Raw genomic sequence first — 20790 nt, 5'->3', positions numbered from 1 at the left:
CACAGAGATGCAAAGGGATACACAGAAGTCACAGTTCCTTGGTGATCTAAGACAACATGGAGATGTCAGATGAACTTTCTGGCCAACCTCCAAAATTTTGGTGACTCTTTATCTCACTGCTATGGGTCACTGCAGCACCAAGCTAAGTCAGATTCCAGAGACCCTTCCTACAGTTCCCAGTGTGTTGAAGGGGAGGAATGGGGAAGTTTAGCAAAAAGAATGCTTGGAAAACCTCATACTCAGAGAATCCCCAAATAAAAACAGGAAGGCACTCAGATAGCAAGTGATCCATTAATCAAAAGGCCTATATCTAATCCAAATCTGAATTGGAAGAAGACAGCCTCTTGGACAAGGGCTTCTTCATGTCATTTCAAAGCTGATTGTTTAGGACTGAGGCAATTCCAAGGTGGCTTATATTTTCTGTTTGTAAAAGAAAACTGTACCATTCACCATCTACAGATGACTGTTGAGAGGTACCATAAGGAGCTTTTTCAGAGGTTTTTCCCATATGGTCTCTTCCAATTCTATGATTCTATGCCCTCTGTCCTTCTTTCTTCAGTTTTTTAAAAGACACATGGCTTATGGCAATCTATTCAGTACTTGACAGCATTTATCCAGAAACACTTCAACAGTAGGCCAGCAAAATCTGTAGATCGATCATAGAGCTGCAAACTAAAGCATAGCTGTAGGTGGCTTATTCATGGGTGTCAGGTACAGGAAAAGATGTACTCACTGCAGTCAAGAACAGTCAAGAACAATAAAACTGCCAAAAGGAACCAATTTGTGGCCATTTATCTTTTATCAAAAACAGGGACCCCAAAGATTCAAGACAATTCTGGTTAAGACATTTATCCCCCCTGTTCCTCACCCAAGTTGAAGTCCAAGGAAACTTCCATTCACCATACAGAAGTCGCCATTTACATCACACCATAGACAACATAGATTAACCAAGACTTTTATGATCACCATGAAAGGATGAATTCTTGAAATCACATGCCAGGTTTATTCTTTTGATCTGAGGATCAGTTTTACCCTATCATCCACTTTGCTGTCGCACATGGAACATGTAACAGTGTCAATAGCTATAACAAAACACAATTTTTAGATAACACACTTCTTTGTTGTCTCTATGATTCACAAAAATGAGTCTTTCTGTACCCACATAGAACATTCAAACCATTCTGAGCTGAGAGGTATCTTTTGGCTGGAGCCCAGATCCCTCTATATGTTTGTCAGTATTACACTCTTCAGTTTACGTCAGTTCTTTGTGGTGTCTGTGACTCACAAAAATAGGACTTGTGCCTGGACAGTGCCACCATTGGAACAGTCTACAATTTAGTAGCTTTCAGCAGGAGCCTCTCATCCACACTTGTAGGTCAGAATCCTATTGGCAACATACATGCATATATGTCCTTTTTTTAGGAGATTGCAAAAGATTTATTCCATGGCACTTTCTATTTACTGGCTGAAGAAAGAGGCCAGGGGTTGTCAAGGCAGCAGAAAAGAACAGACATCATCTTCTCAGATCTCCAGTCACAGGCTAGACATACAGGAAAAAGATATTGGCTTTCTTTTCCCAGCTGCAAAAGTGGGTAATGCCCTTATGCGTCCTGTTGCACCTGCCATATATATAACTTTGAGATATTTTGGTCAAAGACTGTAAATAAAATGATGATGATGCACCTGCCATGCCAGCCAGTAAACAGATGTGGGAGATGGCTTTTCAACTTGTTGATCAAGTAGCAAAGAATCACTCTTTACACACTGTCTTCACATGTAAATCTTCATCCTTACCCAAAGAGTTAGAACGTTGATTCCATTAGACAGCAGCACCTTCAGTTCAGATGACAAGCTTTCAGTGTCCACAGCACCATATTAATACTTTGGAACCAACATGATGTCACCAAATGTTTCAGTGCTGATAGCCACTTTGAAACAGCCTTGCCACAACTATCAATCACTGAAGATTACCATTTCCTTTCACTTCTGCTTATTTCCAGTAGGATGAAGGATCTCTCTTTCTTCATAGACAGACACACAAATAGTTTGCTCCAAGCAGTCTGAAAGTGGTGGAAAGTTTGCAAAGGAAAAAGAAAGAAAGATAAAGCCAAGGATGTGTCATCCAAGCCTCATCAAGATTGTTATTCTGCCTTAAGTGGCAAGTCTACTCCTCCAGTACCGAATCTTTAAATGACTTGATCTGACTATGAATGGGCAATCTTTGATGTTCCTCCCCGTGGATACTGAAACTATTGTGACAGTACTGACTGTAGCTACGAACAATTTATTGCGAACTCAGGATGCTCCTATCAGTACATCCTCCTGAGTTGACTTTCAACCACGTACACTAATTTTAGAACAGCTAGCAATATGAATGGACCTTCATTTTTTATTTTGGTTCCTGGTCAAAAGGGAAATAACAAAGAGGGGTCCACCTCATCAGCACAGTGTTGACCAACTTTCCTGACATTTTTGAGATGACTGATATTACAGTTATCATCATAGAGCCACTTTCATGAGGTCTCAGTCTCTATGTGAATATGGATATTGTTGAGAACATTGACGAAGGGATCTGCCTCCTAGTAGATTCTCCACTTTATGGAGATATTATGATCAATGCTCATTATATCATCAGTCTCCTTGGAATGAAAGGTTTATTTACATTAAATGAATTTAGGATTACTACCAGCCTACTCCTACAATAAAAGCTCACCTTCCCCATAGTATAATCACAGATCCGGAGTTCATCTAACTGGTATAGCTTTGAGAGCTCCTCTGGATTCCTTGGACCAACATTTTCAGGCTGCTGCTTCTGCATCTGCACAGCTGGCATACTTTCAACCAGCTGCTCTATCCAACCATAATTTCCTACTATACCTTCTCATCCATTGCCTGTAACACAAATGTTGCCTGCTAGATATGTAAGATATTTGCCTCTTCAGTTCAAGTCAGTATGTTTAAGTATCTAGTCTTTACTTACCATGTCTGCGAAATCTGTTACTTCCAGTCTGTCAGTAGCTGCTATAGTGAATGTATGTGCTGCTTTGGTACCAGTCTCGACCAACCGCAAGTTACTGTTACTGATCCACTTTTCAAATGCCCAAGCACAGAAGAAGTGATAGAGGAGTCTTCTAGAAAATACTATAGTACAGGTTCTTCACTCAGAATTGCTTTCACCATATGCATACTCTCCGAACTCAAATGTTGAGGATGCCATTTCTTTGTCACCTTTGGAGGATATGCTATCTTTAGAATGGGATGTTTCTCACTTCCTGATTTCATTTAATTTATGGCATTTATGGTTACATACCTGTGAACCATTCTTCCTTGGTACATAGGTTCCTCTCTTGAAACCTATCTTTAGTTTCATGCTTACCTAGGCTGCTTTCAAGTTTATTCACATTTTCTTAATGGACTTGACTTGGAAGATTGTGTTTAAAGGAATTACGGCTGTTTCTCCTGGTCAGAGTCAACTTGCAAGTTTGTTAAATCTCAAGAGCTTGGTCTTCCAGCTTCTCTTTTATGACGTTTGTAAGGTGGCAACCCATTCTCCATCATCCTTTGTGAAAATAAAAACAAGAACAAAACTTCCACTTTTGCAGGTGCTTGCAACTGCAAGACCAGTTCTTCATTAAATATGCTCACTTGCTGCACATAAACCCTTGGTAGTATAGGGCAGTTGTAGTAAGTGAAAAGCAGAAAGCTGTGGAAAATAAGCATGTTCTTCCTGTTCTTCCTCAAGTGAGTCTTGCTGTTGGTAGACAATGTTTAGCTCTCTGGCAGTTTGTGATCTGTCACTCCCAGATTTTCCAGGATCTGGGAAGGAAACCCCATTTTGCCCAGGGGTGTAAGGTTGGATGGTCTTTCTTTTGGAGATATAGGAGAGTTAAGCTTTTCAGCCTGGTATTTTACTCAATAAACAAAGGGAAATTCACGGTAAGTCTAGCTTCCCTTTTAATCACACAAATGTACACTGATGCTTCAATTAGAAAAAAGGCACGTTGAAGACTGGACTAGGGGCAATAGCAGCTAATGTGGAGGTGAGTATTTCTGTTGATTTTCAGCACAAAGGAATAGGAAACTGCACTCGCCCTACTGGAAAATGAAATGTGTCAGCTCCTGATTTTAGGTACGTCTGTATGCACCCCGAGTAAGGCAAACTAAGCTTAAGAAGTTCCTAATGGTGTAGGGGGAGAAGAGGTATTTTCTGTTCCTTGGCGCCATCAGCTATCAAGGCAAGTGTCTGATATTAGGGTTCTTACAGGATTACTGTGTAGTACAGCTGAAGGCTTTCAGATATCACAAAACCCCCATGTTGCTTTAAGGCTGCTTTTAAAATGCTGTCCCTATATTGACTCCAGGTTATTGAGACTGAATGTGTCAGAACAGCCCATTCTGTTGGATTTTCTTTGGGTTTAAGTACAAGGACCTGTTATGTTCTCACATGGAGATGGATAAACTGTTGAACCAGCCCATTCATTTTGTTGGGTCAGCTTGCTGAGATGATCCCTCTCCAGGGATGTCAACGGAAAGTACTCAGCAGCTAATTGTACAGCAAGTTTGGATTGGACCACTCTGCATCTGGCAACAACAAGGCCCTAAATCTTAGGTTCAGGGTTGCCAACTTTTCAGCTTGCTACTGTAAGTTTACCTTCAGAAGCAACTTGGTTTGTTAGCAGGTGGCAATATTTATCCCATGCTGTGAAACGTTTAACCTGCTGATGCCTATATATCAAGCTATTGTTAAAAGCATGAGTCATCCTGGCTGGGTTATTGCTATGTTGACACCCCAGATCAGTCTGTTGTACCCATAGGGCCTTGGGCAAAGGTGTTCCTTAGGTTTTAAAAGAATGATCCAGGAATAGAAGTCATTCTTTTTCTTTGTTTGTATTTGCCTCATCTTTGTGCCTGTCTCGGGGAGGGAGGCTCTACTCACGTGCATTTCAGCCCTTTCCTCTCAGATACATCTCATTTTAATAACCTTGTGGAACTTTCTAGCTCTCATTGGCTCCTTCCAGTGAGTACACTGGCTTCTGATGGGAGAACCTCTCTGCTTCCTTATCCTTCTCTCAGTGCCATTCACCCAGTTTCTGGCCTTGAATTTCCTCCACCTCTTTCCACTTCTCTTTCCTTTCTGCATTTTCCAGGCCACAGTTGAGCTCACCTTAGGCCATCTGAGAAATAAACCCATGCAAAGCAGTGTGAGCAGAAATGGATCCTTTGGTTCTATCCAGGATCACATAAGGACCACTTTGATCCTGTAGAGGGTTGTGTGTGAAGCCCAGAAAGTAAGAGGTGTGAGTGAGGGGCAATAGCATGAAAAACCAGAATAGAATTTCCAGGGGAAAGTAATGACAGTTGGAAGATTTAATACAGCTATAACCTATAAATCATATTTCTCTCACTGATGTTTACCCCCCCCCCCCCAAAGACTTTAAAACTTTGAAACATTTATATTATAGTTGTAGCTCGGTTAACAAAGCTTCTGACAAAGAAGCTCCTTTTTACAATGTCACCCCCGCCTTCTTGTTTTTTGTCCAGCTGAAAGTTTTTTAGCAGCATCAGCACTGGGAGGATAGTGAAGGAGGGCTGGAGGTTCACAAATGCTGCAGCAGCGTGTCTGCAATAAACAGTGCAATAAAGCATTCATCTTAGAAGCATGGGATTGTACTTTAGCCAATCCTACTATAGCTGTTTGCACCTGCCTAGAACAGGCAAAGTAAACAGTTGCTGCCTTCAGAATCCCTAACTGAACAGAGAGGTCTGTTGTTAAGACTTGGTGAAGGTGATGTGGCTTAAGTCCAGGCATCTTGATAAGAACAAATGGTGTTTCAGATGTTTCCATGCATAATCTTAACTGTTAAAAGTAGAGAACAGAGATTCTGGCCTTTGGGGTATGGGATGTATGAAAGGCGATAAGTGTGGCAATCAATGTCTTGGATTACAGACCTGTAATTAGTACATTTGCTGAAGTAAATAAGATTTAAGTTAGTCATGATGAAGTCTGGCCCACAAACTGCACTTCCACTATAGAAGAGCTACAATCACTCAGATTTCAGGAAGGACTGTAAACTATGTAAAGGACACAGGTCTGTACATTCTCCACTACAAGATGACTTTGAATCTCTTCAGTGTTCTCCTTTAAAAAAAAAGTCTGTTTATGTAGGCTAGATTTAAAGGAATGTTAAATCCATACATGTTTTCTAATTCATTCAAAGCATAACTGTGATGTAACTATGGTTGAAGCAAGGAGGGAAGACTAATGATACACAGGAGGCATCTTGTGAATGGGACTCGATATGAGCAGACCCATCTCTTGTAGCGCCCCAGTCAAATCAGTGCTACCTAATCCATATTCCCTAGTGCTCACATTCTCCATCTCTAGCTCCTGTGGCCTCTTCTACCCATTGCTATCATATTTCTGATCTTCTGTCCTCTTCCGATTCCATATGTCCCTCCCTCCCCATTGAAGATTTTTGGTTTCATGTCATCTTATTTGACGATGCTATTTTGCATCCCACTGACCTTCTCCACCCACATGCAGAGAGAGAAGGGCAAGGAAGACACGAACGGTGCACAAAACAGCCCCCATAAGACTGGGCTTCCTTCCCCCATCACGGAGCCCTCCATCCCCGAGGAGAGCCCACTCCCCGACTTGCACCCATGTGATGCCAGTAAGTAGTTACCTGTTGTCATGAGCTTTGTGAGAGCAAGAAGGGAATTAGATGCCCAAAGCCTGGAGGGTGTGGGGAGGGAACACATTAGGTTACTTGTCCCTGGTTTTGTGGGATAAAAACATGCTGATCTATAGTATAGAACCTATACCAATAGCTTTACAAATATGGTACCTTTTGAGTCTTTTGGACCAAAAGACAATGCCAAGCCTCAAAACCTTCTCTCCTTTTCTCAGTGGTGGCTGTTGGGAAACTTTCATAGAACATGGTTTTAAGGCAAGATTGTCCAGCTTGCAAGGGCACTGGTTTTATTTGCTTTATGATATTCTATCAAATTTTGACAGGCGCAGGGTTTGTTTTTGTTTTTCATATCATAGTATTTCAGTTATAGGTGAAGCTTCATCTACAAGCAGTTAGGCACCATATAGTTTGCTTTGTATGAATTTTATAGTCATATTCACTTAGTATTTCTGGATCAAGGAAACATGAATAGCAAATCTTTTATAACAACAGGCAAGCAGGGGCATTTTTACAGTGGAGATGGGCCTGTTATCCTTAGTCTCACTCAATGAAATGTGAGAGTGTAGGTATTCCTGATTCTGCGTATACATCATCACCACACTGGCTAAAGCAGAAGTGATGGGGAGAAGTTGAGCAATGCCTGAGTGAACCACTTTAGCATGCCAACAAAACACTAGCTAAGAAAGAGCCAGGGTGAATGGTGGGAAAGAGCATCAACTCCTTCCTCTTCCTCCTTTCTCTGCTCCCCTCACCTATCACTTTTTCTCATTCCAGATTGAGAGCCACAAGCTGACCTTTCGTGAGAACGCCAAAGCCAAGACTGACCATGGAGCTGAAATTGTCTACAAATCGCCCACTGTTTCCGGTGATGCCTCCCCACGGCGCCTTAGCAACGTCTCCTCCACTGGAAGCATCAACATGGTGGACTCCCCACAGCTGGCCACATTGGCCGACGAAGTGTCTGCTTCCCTGGCCAAGCAGGGCTTGTGATTGTGTTTAAGTGGGTGGAGAGAATAAGAAGAAAAGAATCCACTCCGGCCTTTTTTTCTCTGTTCCTTTCTACATCTGCATCCCCCACCATTCCTTCTTTCTTTCTTTCTTTCTTTCTTTCTTTCTTTCTTTCTTTCTTTCTTTCTTAAATTAATGGGCTAACTCTTTTAACCTGCTCCCTCCCTCCCCCATTTACTCATTCATCTCTGGCCTCAGGATTTCAAAATTCATAACAAATGGGAAAGTTTCCCACCATTTCTGAAGGTCTTATTCTAGAGAAATGCATCCTTTCCCTCCTCACCCCTAAACAAAAGGAAATGTAATTGGTTGCTAGGTGAACATATACTGCTTTAGATATCGATCTTGAGAAAGGAGAGTGGTGTCTGCTGCTGTGCATTTGTAGTAGTGAGCCAAACGAATCCCCTTAAAATATAGAACAGAGGCTCCCATATAGCGATTGCTTAGCCACCTTCTTGAAGAAGCCCTGATGCTTTCAGGCAATATTAGATGTGTGCATGGCAGCAGCACGCATGCAGCTTTCAGTGTGAAAAACCAGCCCCTGCTGGATGGCCCTGGAGAAGGTGAGGGCTTTGGTATTTCACTTGTGCAAAAGGAGGGGTTACCGCATAGAAATGGTGAAGGAAGCAGCCAAAGCTCAGTTGCAAAAAATGCACATGCCTTTATTTTCATTTTGGAAGTTTGATTACAGTCATGATCGCATGCAAGTGTCAACACTTGGTGTAATTAAAAGGTATCAAGTGAAATGGCATTTTAATCCTGCACATTCTGTGCTCTCTTCTGCTATTTTTCAAATGATGCATTCTGAAGAGCAGCAGGACACTTTGTGTGTTCTCCTTCCCTAAAAAAAATAATCTTGAAAATGTAAGAACACAGGGTTAGTGCCAGACAAAGTCCAACTTTGAGCAGACTCATTAAAAACACATACTTACTAAATGTGTGTCTGGATTCGGCCCATTGCTTCCCCCCTCCATATCAGTGAGCATTGCCATCTCTTTCTCTCCTTTCTCCATCACTGCATTTCTAGTGCACAATCACCTAGCTTGCCTCCCTCAGCTTCTCATCTGCCCACTATCTTCCATTTCATATTGCTGTGCCAATCTTTTTGCACCTATCACACTTCTGTGCCAGCATAGGAAATTGTCTATTTCATAACAACTTGGAACGAATATGTGGAGAGGGGAACAAAGGGGGTAGTAAAGTAGCAGATTCGCTCCTTGGGCTCAGTCCAAAAGGCCTGGCTGTTTCTCTTAGTTTCCATGGAAAAGATAATGCGTACGTCTGTGTGTAGAGAAATTTGTGAGGTAGAGGGGGTGGCCATAGGGTGTCTTGTGTTACTGTTAAGAGGACAAATGCACTTATTTAAGACAGGTGCTCTTATTTAAGGCATGTGCAAATATCATGTGGAAAGGATACTTTGACAGGGCAGCCATTTAGCATAATATGGGTATACTGTATATACTCATGTATAAGTCTAAAAAATTTTAGTTAAAAATTTGACCCAAAAATTCTTGGCTGACTTATCCACAGATCAGTGTTATTGTACTTTAACTCTTAATTTAAACAGGAACCATTCCCTGGAGAAAGGCAAGAGTGTACTGTATATACTCATGTATAAGTCTAGAAATTTTAGTAAAAAAATTGACCCCAAAAACCTGGGTCGACTTATCCATGGGTCATATGAAAATCCATAATTTTGGCCCCAAAACCTGCCCTCGACTTATACATGAGGTTGACTTATAGTTGAATATATACGGTAATCTGTCCTGGAATCAGCAACCCCCCTCTACTCTCTCATCCATCCAGCCTTTAGTGTAAACACCAACAGTTATGCCTGCTGCAATTTTGTAGATTCTTTGGCATTCGTTTCTTTTGCTTCATCCTTCTGATCCTTTACTACATGCCCCTAGGTTTTACCCTCGACTTCTCCACGAGTCATATCAAAATGCATAGTTTTAGGCCAACACTTGTCCTCGACTTATACATGAGGTCAATTTATAGTTGAGTATATACAGTATGTGCATCTTTGCACTTACCTCAGACCCTCTCTATTATCTGCGTGTTTGCCACTTGATACCTGCACATCTGAAGGACTGATGGAACCTCAAATACCTTTGACAGATTCATTTCAGATACAGTTGTTTACAAGGCAGGGAGCTCATGACAGCTGATGAATAACTGTTCATGCTAGAGTATTTGTTGTCTCAAAGCATCCTTCGACAGTACAACCGTGGGGGTGGGGTAAAATGCCTTTCTTTCTGAGATCTGTTACACATACTTGTTGCTGGTGAGGAAGAAGTCCCAAAGTAGTACACTGTAAAGTTAATGGGTGATTCCTTGAATACAAGGGCCCCTGCAAGTAGTCAGATGAGCAGACCTTTCTTGCACCTCCTAAGTTGAGGGAGGTGTCTGCATCTATCTTTTTTTTAAAAGCCATTTCAATCCAGTTACTCCAAATGTGTGGCATCAGTGGTAGTTGTGCCACTACTTTTTCCCAAACCATATAACTCTAAGTAACATTCTCCAGTAGGCTCTGTTGACTGAGAACAAAACTCCTCCTTAGACTGCATTTCAAGGGCAGCCCTTTTCCCTCTTGAATATGGAACACTACTGCTCTCAACTGCCACCAGTCCATTGCTCTTCAGGCGAATAAGGAACTGTTTCCAAAATGGGGTACTTGCTTTAAACAAATGTCTAAAAAGTAGTTACCAGTTTAACCTGGAGTTTGGCCAGAAGTCTAATGGGACATTATGTTGGTCTTCGATCACATCATGCAAGTTATGATCAGAAAGTGCTTGAGAGCACTGAACCTGATAATGCACCAGTTCCAGTACACTCCTCTCCTTGTACCCAGCATGTGAATTAAGTGTCCCAGTACAACAGTGTACACAATTCTCTTGGGTCAGCACTAATCATCCATCAGTTCTCCTACTCCCAAAAATGGAAATGCATGCAAGGTTATCCGTCCACAGTTCAAATATGCCACAGCTCATGCGGGACAATTTATTTTTGTTGTTCTTTAAACCAGCTCTATTGGGGCAGTGGGAGACATGGAAAATGGTGTACCAAAACATACAAGTTGGTAATGCACTTACATTTTCACACGGTGTTTAGAATTATTTAAAAAATGGTAATCCTGTATCTGGCATTGCACTGTTTCACAATCTTTTCTCCTAATGAAAAGGTTGCTTCTGTTGCAGTCAGTCCTTGCAATCAGTTCAGTTGAGGGCCAGGAAGTGCGGTTTCTACATGCAAAATGTCTGACTGACTGAGTTAACTAGGAATTAGAGGCCAAGACAAAAAGGGATGAGATATTAAGAGCGAAGAGGGGAAAAAATGGCTTGTAGAATTTTACACTGGTGCAAGGGGAATGCCCATATGGTTGAAGGGTTAGTAGTCATCATGAGTACTCTTTAGTCATCTTTAATAATTTTTATGATATGTGATCTCCCTAACATCCTAAAGTAAATGCAGAGATAATCACTGGCTTTTTTTAATATAAAAAAACACGACTTGAGAGAGACTCCTGCTGAAAAGCTAGACCTAGCCATTATGATTGAATTCTACTCACATATAGCTATAGCTTGGCATTATCCTTTGTCGACTTTTGCATAGAGCCTAAATAAAATGACAAGCATTCTTTAGCATCAAAGCGATAATCTTTAAGACCATTGCCCAATATATCCACTTTTTCATTGCTCAAATCCTTTACCACCTTCAAGCTTAGGACATATTGTTTTCTCCAATTCAAATGTAGCTCTCTCTCTAAATCACAGGTGCTGTTCCCAGTTTGGATTTTACTTTTATGATTCATTTTAGGACAAAAGAGGCATCCCTTTCCCAAATGCTTAGGCTCATGAGAATTTCAGTCTAGGCCCATGTCAAACTGACTGGCTGACGTCTTGTCTTGGTATATAAATATACATATCTAGGGGTTTGAAGAAGTGTTAACTTGACAGTTGAAAAGTCATGGTTTTGAAGTTAAAAAGAAAAAAAAAGATAATGGGCTTTGTTACATGAACGTGGAAGTATGAAAAAGGGACAAGAGTTTAGAAGACCCTACAATTCCCTTTTCAAGTTTTTCAAGGGGTGGGAAACAGGGTGGGGGTGGGAAGGGAGCAAGATTTCCGTATGAACATCCTAGCTTAGCTACCTGTCTGTGACTGTCCATATTGTACTTGTGTGTTTTAACAACTGGTTTACACTGACTGTTGCTGTAAAAGTGAATTTGGAAATAAAAAAAGTCATTACTACAATATCAAATGAGTTTTTTGTTGAAGGGAAGGGACTGAGACCGGTTGGCGAAGGTGTCAAACAATTCTAGGCACAGCTGGAATTCCAGTTCGTATTTTATAGAAATGTGTGCATATGCTGTCACTATGGATTCTCAGTTGGCCCCAATCATGACCACTGGTTTAGGGATTCTGGGAGTTATAACCCATTAACATTGGAAGGGCCATAGGCTCCTTACCTCCATTCTCACCTCTAGTTTTGTACATTTGGTCTTAATGCTATAGCATTAAGCCAAAACATTCCAGTCTAGATGTCACACAATGACTATAAGCTGCATCTCGCCTTACAGAAAAGGTATACAGACATTCATCCTCTCTTTATACTTTTCCACATATTTACCAGAAATGCAAATACAGGCTTGCAGCTTTGTTAATGGCCCATCTTTACAGCCCTAGCAAGAATAGCCCACGATGAAGACTGCTGAGTTGCCCTGGTGGCACAGTGGTTAAATGCCAGTACTGCAGCCACTCACTCACAAACCACAAGGTTTGTGAGTTCAATACCAGCCAGGGGCGCAGGGGTGCCTCAGCCTGGCATCCTTCTGAGATCACTAAAACGAGTATCCCAGCTTGTTTGGGGCAATTAGCTTACAGTTGTTAACTGCTTAGTGTAGTATGAAGTGGTATATAAATGAAGCTGCTATTGCTATTTGCAATTTACCATCTGGAGTGCCACATGGCTCACCCCATGAATTACACCATCCTGTTACATACAGGAAAAAGCGTGTCATCTTCAAAATGTGTATTCTTACCACCATCTTCCAACTAGTAATTTAAAAAGTATCAGTCACACAAACATTGAAAGTTCCTGCTTGCACTCCTTGCTTATACTCATTTCTAAGCATTTAATAATAATAATAATAATAATAATAATAATAATTTGTTTTATTTATATACCGCTATTCCAAAGATCATAGCGGTGAACAGCAAGTAAGCTAATTAGCAAGTAAGCTAATTTGCCCCCAACAGTCTGGGTACTCATTTTAGCGACCTCGGAAGGATGCAAGCCTGAGTCGAGCTTGGGCCCTTTTGCTGGTCTTGAACTCGCAACCTTGTGGTTTTGAGTGAATGGCTAATATTTCATTCAGACAACTCTTTCTCCCATCACTTCCCCAAAGAAGAGATTTAGCACGTTTTTGTCAACTTTTTAATTTTTTTAATCTTTTTTTTTATAAGCACACATTTGTGCTTTGGCCAACAGAATCAAGACATTAAACAAAGATCAGCTTCTCTGAAGAAAAGCGTTTCTATATAACAAGGACATTACACAGCTTGAAGCAGGAAAAGAAATATTTACAAAATACAAGGTGGTTTTTTTTTGTGGATTTTTTCCTTTATAACGCTAAGAGGGTTATTCAGAATTTTCAACCTTATAAATAGAAAAGCACTTAATGCAGAGGGATATGGTAGCATTGGGTTTTTCCTTTTTTAAAAAAGAAATTAAACTAGAACAGAACCAAAAACATTAAGTAATGTTGAAAATTGTGAAAAAACCCCAACCATTAAGCAGTTTAGCTACTATTTCGTTACGATTACAAAATGAGAAAAAAATGTTTTTTTTTCCTTTTTGGTGATGTGATTAATACAGAAGACAGGCGCAATGCTAACAACAGGACAGGGACCAACAGCCACACCGCAAGGGTCAGAAAAACATTACAGATGAATCGGTGTGCAGAATCTGGGAGTCACTGGGGATGGAAGGTGATGGCAGCGGCCTCTTTAAATTAAATCCAGATCTGTTGAGCTTAGTGATAAGTCAGCCCAAGAAGTTGTCAGGAGGAGGAAAGAAAACCTGACTGAGAAGGTTGTTTTCATATAAGTTGTGTGTGGAAGTGGAGTTACATAGTAGTGGTGAAAAACAAAGTTCTATCTTTTCCTGGGGGGAAAACGTACACTTCATAGCTTCAAAATGTAAGATGCCATCTCAGACAATGCATAGACTACATGCTTCTACCAAGAGCCAAAGGAAAGAAACAATACTGAAATTATACACTCTCACTACAATATGGCTTTGTGAATCTGGGGCGACAAGTTGTTGACTCCTGTGACATTCTTCCCCATATTTAAGGCTCCACACTATTGTATTGCAATCTAGCAGCAGCAGATACACAAACTACTGCAACTCTCAAACTAACAGGCAGAATGCAAAACTAAAAAGAAACACACAAATGTTAAGAATTAACAGCAGATAAAGGGGAGGGGAGAATCACAAATCACATCTAGCAAAGGAAGCCTTTAAAAGTGTTCTGTCATGGAAAACTCCTTTTGAAATGCTTGTCTGTCAGTTTTCTCCCCACTTCGCCTTTAGCTTGCTATGTATATTCATTTATTAAAAATAAAATCCTAAACAACAATAGTATGATCTGACTTCTCCAAAAATCACATCCACGCTGATGGGACATTGCCTTGAACAACCAAGAACACTTCTTCCTCTTTAACATGGAGAGAGAGAGAGAGAGAGAGAGAGAGAGAGAGAGGGAGGGAGGCAAGGGATTTGTGTGTGTGTGTGGGGGGGGAGAGAAGACTTGAAAGCAGCAACAGACAGTAGAAATTATGAAGGCAGCACAAGGTGAGGTAACTTGGAGAAAAGGAGCTCCTGCAAGGGCAAGTGAGAAGCCATCCTTTAGGGAACCAAGTGATCAAAAGGAGGGGGTTTGCATTGCAAGTGCTTTCTAGTGCCAGTGGTGGCCCATGAGCAGAACAGAGAGAAAGAGAGTGAAGGGGGTTGTATTCAGAAGACGTCACTTTTCACCACTAATTTCACTCCACTAAAATCTTAAGGGAGAGGGGAGGGCACAGTGATGGTGGTGGGTGAGGAGAACAAGATACAGCAACAGCAAAAGTAAAGGGGGGGGGGGGGAGAGAAAAGAAAACCTCTTTTGCCAGAGAATGAATTCCAGGGCCAACCAGCCAGTTTTCACCCCAATGTTTGAGGAGTGTTAAAGATGGGGAAGGGGAGACAATGTTGCTCTCCTCATCCGACCACCCAGCACTGGATAAGGTGTGCGTGACAAGTTAACATGGAAAGAAAGGGAGAAGGGAAATAAAACAGTTTCTAAACTCCTTAAATTCACTAAAAACTGTGAAAAATTCCCAGCAGGATGTTTGAATATCAAACGCAGATTTCAGAAGCTTTAATGCCAAAAGTTAGTTTGGTGGATTGCTTTTTGCTCTCATTTTCCTGTCCATCTCTTATCTGTGGGCCGGCCGTTGCACGGTGGCTGCTGCCCCTGCATTCCGACTCTTGAGGCAAGCAAAGGTGGGCGAGGTGGGGGCTCCGTCTGTTTCTCGGGAGGGTTTGCCACCAGATGTGCGCCGTGTGAATCGCGATGACCGGTCCTGGGGATCTGACTGGTCCTCACACTCAGTCTTGGGGTTGTAAGAAAGTGGGAAGCTACGTCGCTCCCAGGGCTGTACAGTCTGAAAACCAAAAGGCAGCCAGTCAGCAGGGCTTTTGTGTTTCGCTTCCATTTACAAAATTGGTTCACAAAGACCTTTGACCCACCAGATGTTTTGGACTTCAGCACCCAGAATCCTCAAAATTACTAGCATATCTCCATGCAGGACATGTAGCAGGCAACCTGGATTGGCATGTAAACTGAAGCCAACTAAAAAATGAGGCTCACGTTTCCTAAGACACTGCCTTCAGGTAACAGGAAATAAATCGAAGCTGAAAGGATGGGGACTTGTATTCCAAGTCCTTTTCATATGAAAGCTTCCCCCATGACTGCTTGCCAAAGTGTAACTGAAAATCATTAGAAAAGACCCCCCTACTTCTGCAATACTGTTGCTCTCCAGTAAACATGGAATGGCCAAGAGGGGCAGGGGTGGGTAGAGTGGAGTTCAGTATTACTACACTAGGTCCAGAGGTGTTAAATGAGTCATCGTAGCATAATTCCACATATGGAACTACAGCTGTGCCTCCATATCCACAGATTCAAGCACCCACTGATTGAAAATATTTTAAAAATATGTAAATAGCAAACCTGTGTGTGTGTGTGTGTGTGTATTATAAAGGTCATCATTTTGCTATCCATTGTAGTGAATGGGGCTTGAGCATCCATGGGGGTCCTAGAACCAAACCCCAGCGGATAACGAGCCCACTGTACTATGCAACACAGCCAAGAAAGATTGCAACTACTGTCAGCTACGTTTCCTAAGGAGCCTTCGCTGAAAGTTTGTCAAATGGCTACCAGGTTGCCTCTAATCATGTATTATTGTGATATTCTGAAAGGAAAAAGAAGCCTAGGAAGGGTAGAACTCAACTTTACCAAAGCCATGCTGATTCCTCTTCAAGTCTTTCTCTTCTATGTGACAGATACATTTTTCATAAATAATGCTTTCTGCTTGATCACCCAGAACAGAGGTTGTCAATTGCCCTGTGATTCTTGTTTCTCCCAGTTCCCTTTCTAAACATTATGTGTTACTTTAGCCATTTTCTAGTTCTCTAGTATAGAGGCCAAATTTAGGAACACATATTATTACTTAAAATCAGTTATTTCACATTTATTTTATATTTTGAGTTACTTCTGGATGCTGACCAGATTTTTGTTGTGTTTTTTTAGATCTTCAGCTTAACAACATGACAACTTAGTACCTTGTCACCTCTTGCTTCTTCCAACACCCTCCCTGAAAATACCAGATCATGGTTGAGAACTGGTTCTAAATTCTCTTCAATAAAGACAGACACAAAGAATTCATTCAGCTTCAGTGCAAATTGCCCAGCCTAGCCTTCTGTAACGTGCCTTGTAAGCTAGCTTACTTAGAATCTCCATGTTGCATGATAAACCAAGCGCTCCCCTGGCCGTTTTGTACTTACCACATTTTTTGAGGAGGCATATTCTCTGCAATTTTGGCCCCACCTCTTTAATTTCAATTTTTTTTAAAAAAAATTGTTTGCTAGAGTTTGTGTTATTCTCTCCTTAAGAGATCTGAGCTTCTGTGATGATTTTACATAATGTAAAGAATTTTGAAACCACTCTCCTTGTTTCCTTTTTAAAGTGAAGCTTTCTCCTTCAAACTTAAACTCAGCTGTGTTAAGCATCTTTTGACAATTTCCATCCACATATACATTCAGTCTGATGGCACTATGATTGCTGGTCCAAAATACATTGCAAAGGGGCAGGTTGCTTACCTGTAACTGTAGTTCTTTGAGTGGTCATCTGCAAATCCACATAAATGGGTTATTCTGCACTTGTGCAGCAATTTTGGATCTTAGTGCAATCGCTAGGGAAGACTTGGCGGTAGCTCCGCCCACCCTCCATATAGGCTCGATGTCTTCCCACCCTTTCTCAGTTCAAAAAGTCCGCTGTAAGAGCAGACAAGGAAGAAAGCGCAGGACACGACAGAGGGAACGATGGGCAGGATATGTGTGGATTCGCAGATGACCACTTGAAGAACTACAGTCCTTCGTTGTGTCTGCAAAGCCCACAAACGGGTTAGACTGACAAGATGAATGTCTCCTGCAGGAGGGAGTGTCCTGACAATAAAAATAATAAACCAGGAGAAAACCGTGTGAGTGTGTATCATTAACAGTTGTCAACTAACCTCAGTGAATTGCAGAAAGAAGCACAGCTCTGCCAAAGGCTGCCTCACGGCGGTGTCTAATATCAAGTCTGTAATGCTTAATAAAGGTCAGCAGTTGTGACCAGACTGCAGCCTTACATATGTCCTCCAAGGAGATTCTGGACAAGAAGGCAGAGGAAGTGGCTACCGCCCTGGTTGAATGGGCTCGAATTCGAGCAGGGGGAGTCTACCCAAGAAGTTGGTAATAAAGGCGGATAGGGGAGATCACCCACTTGGAGAAATGCAGTGAGGTGACAGGGAGTCCCAGTTTGGGAGCAGAGTAGCAGACAAAAAGTTGGTGAGAATGTCTTGAGACTGAAGTCCTATCGAGGTAGGAAGCCAAAGGCCGTCTGACATCGAGGGAGTGGAGTCAGCACTTTGTGTCAGTGGTCAGGTTCGGGGCAAGCGTTGGATGAACAATGTCTTGGTTGAGATGGAAAATACAGACTATCTTCAGCAGAAAGGAAATGTACGGTCGGAGGATGACCTTATTGTTAAAGAATTTGAGGTAGAAGGAGTCGGTACAGAGGGCACAGATTTTACTGGCCCGACGTGCATAGGGCAGTGTGACCAAAAATGCTGTCTTCCAGGTGAGGAGCCTTGGGTCATAGGAAGCGAGAGGTTCAAAGCGAGCTGTAGATAGGGCTGCCAACACAAGTTGGAGGCCCCAAGCTGGATTGAGGGCGGTGGATGGAGGCTTGAGATTGGTCAGGCCCTTGAAAAACTTCTTTATCAGAGGGTCGACAAAAAAGGAGGGGCGGCCGGAAAACTGGTAGTGGGCATAAATTGCCGCAAAGGATTTTAGGGCCTTCCAGACCACTAGCATCTCCCGGGTGCTGATATGGTAGCAGCGCTCTGTGAGGGACCATCTCCCGTTGACGGAGAGGTCATTGCAGTGGGCTCCCCATTCGGTGGTGGAAGCGTCTGTAGTGAGAATGACCTGGGGCTGAGGAGGCAGGGGGGCATGCCCACGCAGGTATTCTGCGGATCGAGCCACCAATGGAGGGTGCAAGCCACCGGCCTTGGGATGGTGATCCACTTCTGTGGATGGTCGTAGGCTGGGTTGAACACCAAGAGGAACCAGGACTGTAAGGGAGTTGGGCCCAAGGAGTGTTGTATGTTGTGGATGCCATGTGGCTCAGCGCAACGTGACTGTTCGCGCCCTGATGCGTCTGGAAGCAAGGCAGAGGACCTGAGGTTTGATAGATATGCTCCTGACACCATGGAATCTAACATGGTGCCTATGAAGCGCACTCTTTGGGTTAGACAGAGTGGATTTTTCTGTGTTGACCATCAATCCCAAGGCTCAAAGGAGGGAGAGAACATAGTTGAGATTGTCCCAAGAGCATGTGTCTGGTTGGAGAGATGAATAGCCAGTTGTTGAGGTATGGAAAAATATTTTGCCTCTGCACTCAATACACTTCTTGAAAGAGTGTGAGGACATTGTTGAACAAGCCAAAGGGACAAGACGAGAGAATGGTCAAACAAGCTGTATAATACCATTGATCAGAGTCCAAAACAAGCCAAATCACTATCCAAAGAGAAGTCAAAGCCAAAATGTGGTCAAAAGGGAAAGCGAAAGGAAGGAGCAAATTCCAAGCAAGGTTCCCTGTGCTGCTCACGCAGAGGACAAATGGAACTGAGAAAGGGCGGGAAGACACCGAGCCTGAATAAAGGGTGGGCGGAGCTACTGCCAAGTCTTCCCTAGCGATTCCAGTAGGTCCAGAATAACCCACTTGTGTGCTTCGCAGAGACCATGAGGAAGAAATAATTCAGTTTGAGACTGCTTTAACTGTCCTGATGCAATGCTAGGGAATTCTGGGAACTGTATTTTTATGAAGCATTTAGCCTTCTCTGCCTGAGATAGCTCTGGGGCCACAACATGCTACAATCTCCATGTTTCCTTAGCACTGAGCCAGGGCAAATTAAAGAAGTCTCAAACTGGACTCTTTCTGCAGTGAGTTTGGACTGCTGTTTCCATTTAGTTTGACATCAGGTACTGCTGATCCTTAGTTTTAAGTCCAGGTTCTCCTCCCCACTGGTTACTTTTGTGATCAGCTTTTCTAAGCATGAGTTTATTTTATTTTTTCTCATTACCATTAAGTAAACATGGATATACTCAAAATAAAGACAACTGAACCCACACTTTCATATTCAAATACCTAACAAAATTGTGAATTTGAAGGCATTCATGGCCGCCATCCATAGTTTTTTGTGGGTTTTTCAGGCTGTGTGGCCATGTTCTAGAAGAGTTCATTCCTGACGTTTCACCAGCATCTGTGGCTGGCATCTCCCTGAATAAATCTTGCTAAGAAAATCTCTCAATAAGCTTGCCTTAGAGTTGCCGTAAGTCAGAAACGACTTGGAGGCACATAACAACAACTAAATTACATTTCAGGCCTGGCACTGCCACACACAATTCTGCTCTTTTCATGTTTTCTAGTTTTCTGGACTCTACAGGCCCCTTTTGGCAGGAAGAACCTCATCTAGTATACCGTTCCCTTTTCTTTCTGGAGATATTTTTTCTTCCTTTCAGAAATAATCATATCCCATTGCTTCTTTCTATTCCACTAGGTTTCAGTTACACTCCATGTATCTATGCTCTTATTTACAGTGAAGGACACCATCTTGGCTTAGAAATATCTAAACTTTATTGAACTCTACAGCTTTTTGTTGTTATGTGCCTTTGAGTCAACTCTGACTTAAGGAAACCTTATCATAGGATAAGAGTTATTCAGAAGATGTTAGGCCTGAATGTGTGTGACTTGCCCAAGGCCATCCAGTGCGATCCTATGGCTCAGTAAGGATTCCAACCTTGGTCTTCGGAAGCCCTAGTGCAACACACAAACCACTACTCCACACTGGCTCTCAATTAACTTTTGAATTGCCCAAAACAAATAATGTCTTGGTAGAGGACAAAGCTTTAAAAATATAAACTCCAAATGATAAGCAGAGATGGCAAATAATAAAACCAGTGCAAATAGTATATGTCCACTTTCACATTTTGTGTCCCAAAAGCTTTTGTTAAGATGGCTGTTGAATGGAGACAGAATTTTTGTATCTTTTTCTGTCTAGAAAATGATTATCTACCCTAACCAGAAGCAAAGCAAAGCCCTATATTTATAGGAAAAGGTCCCGCCCCAATATTCTGTTCACTTCCTTAAAGAGACTCTTGTTCTCTAAGAGTACCAGCCAGCTTTTCCAAAGCAAAACTGAAAAGCAGACAAACA

At 42.0% G+C, this 20790-nt stretch overlaps 2 protein-coding genes across 7 annotated transcripts in view; one reads left to right on the top strand and one right to left on the bottom strand.

Moving 5' to 3' along the window:
• The window catches only part of MAPT (microtubule associated protein tau), a 103991-nt gene extending 92031 nt beyond the window's left edge, over nucleotides 1-11960 (top strand). Inside the window, exon 16 of the mRNA XM_089531944.1 lies at nucleotides 7470-11960. Within this exon, the coding sequence (XP_089388070.1) occupies nucleotides 7470-7685 (216 nt within the window). The 3' untranslated portion in view covers nucleotides 7686-11960. The remainder of the gene's footprint in view (nucleotides 1-7469) is intronic.
• Nucleotides 11961-12924: 964 nt separating this feature from the next.
• The window catches only part of KANSL1 (KAT8 regulatory NSL complex subunit 1), a 173330-nt gene continuing 165464 nt past the window's right edge, over nucleotides 12925-20790 (bottom strand). For 4 of the 6 annotated variants that reach the window (XM_089531942.1, XM_089531941.1, XM_089531940.1 and 1 more), the window contains one exon: nucleotides 12925-15415. In XM_089531942.1, coding sequence (XP_089388068.1) covers nucleotides 15188-15415 — 228 coding nt within the window. In that variant the 3' untranslated portion in view covers nucleotides 12925-15187. Of the gene's footprint in view, nucleotides 15416-17542; nucleotides 18984-20790 lie in introns of all 6 variants that reach the window. The other 2 variants (XR_016281887.1, XR_016281888.1) reach the window with 2 other exon arrangements.

Source organism: Sceloporus occidentalis, unplaced genomic scaffold (genome assembly GCF_023333645.1).
Source record: "Sceloporus occidentalis isolate IW3139 unplaced genomic scaffold, rSceOcc1.0.p SCAF_7, whole genome shotgun sequence".
Lineage (NCBI taxonomy): Eukaryota > Metazoa > Chordata > Lepidosauria > Squamata > Phrynosomatidae > Sceloporus > Sceloporus occidentalis.
The sequence above is the reverse complement of the archived record's forward strand: the minus strand, read 5'-3'. Positions and strand labels throughout refer to the sequence as shown.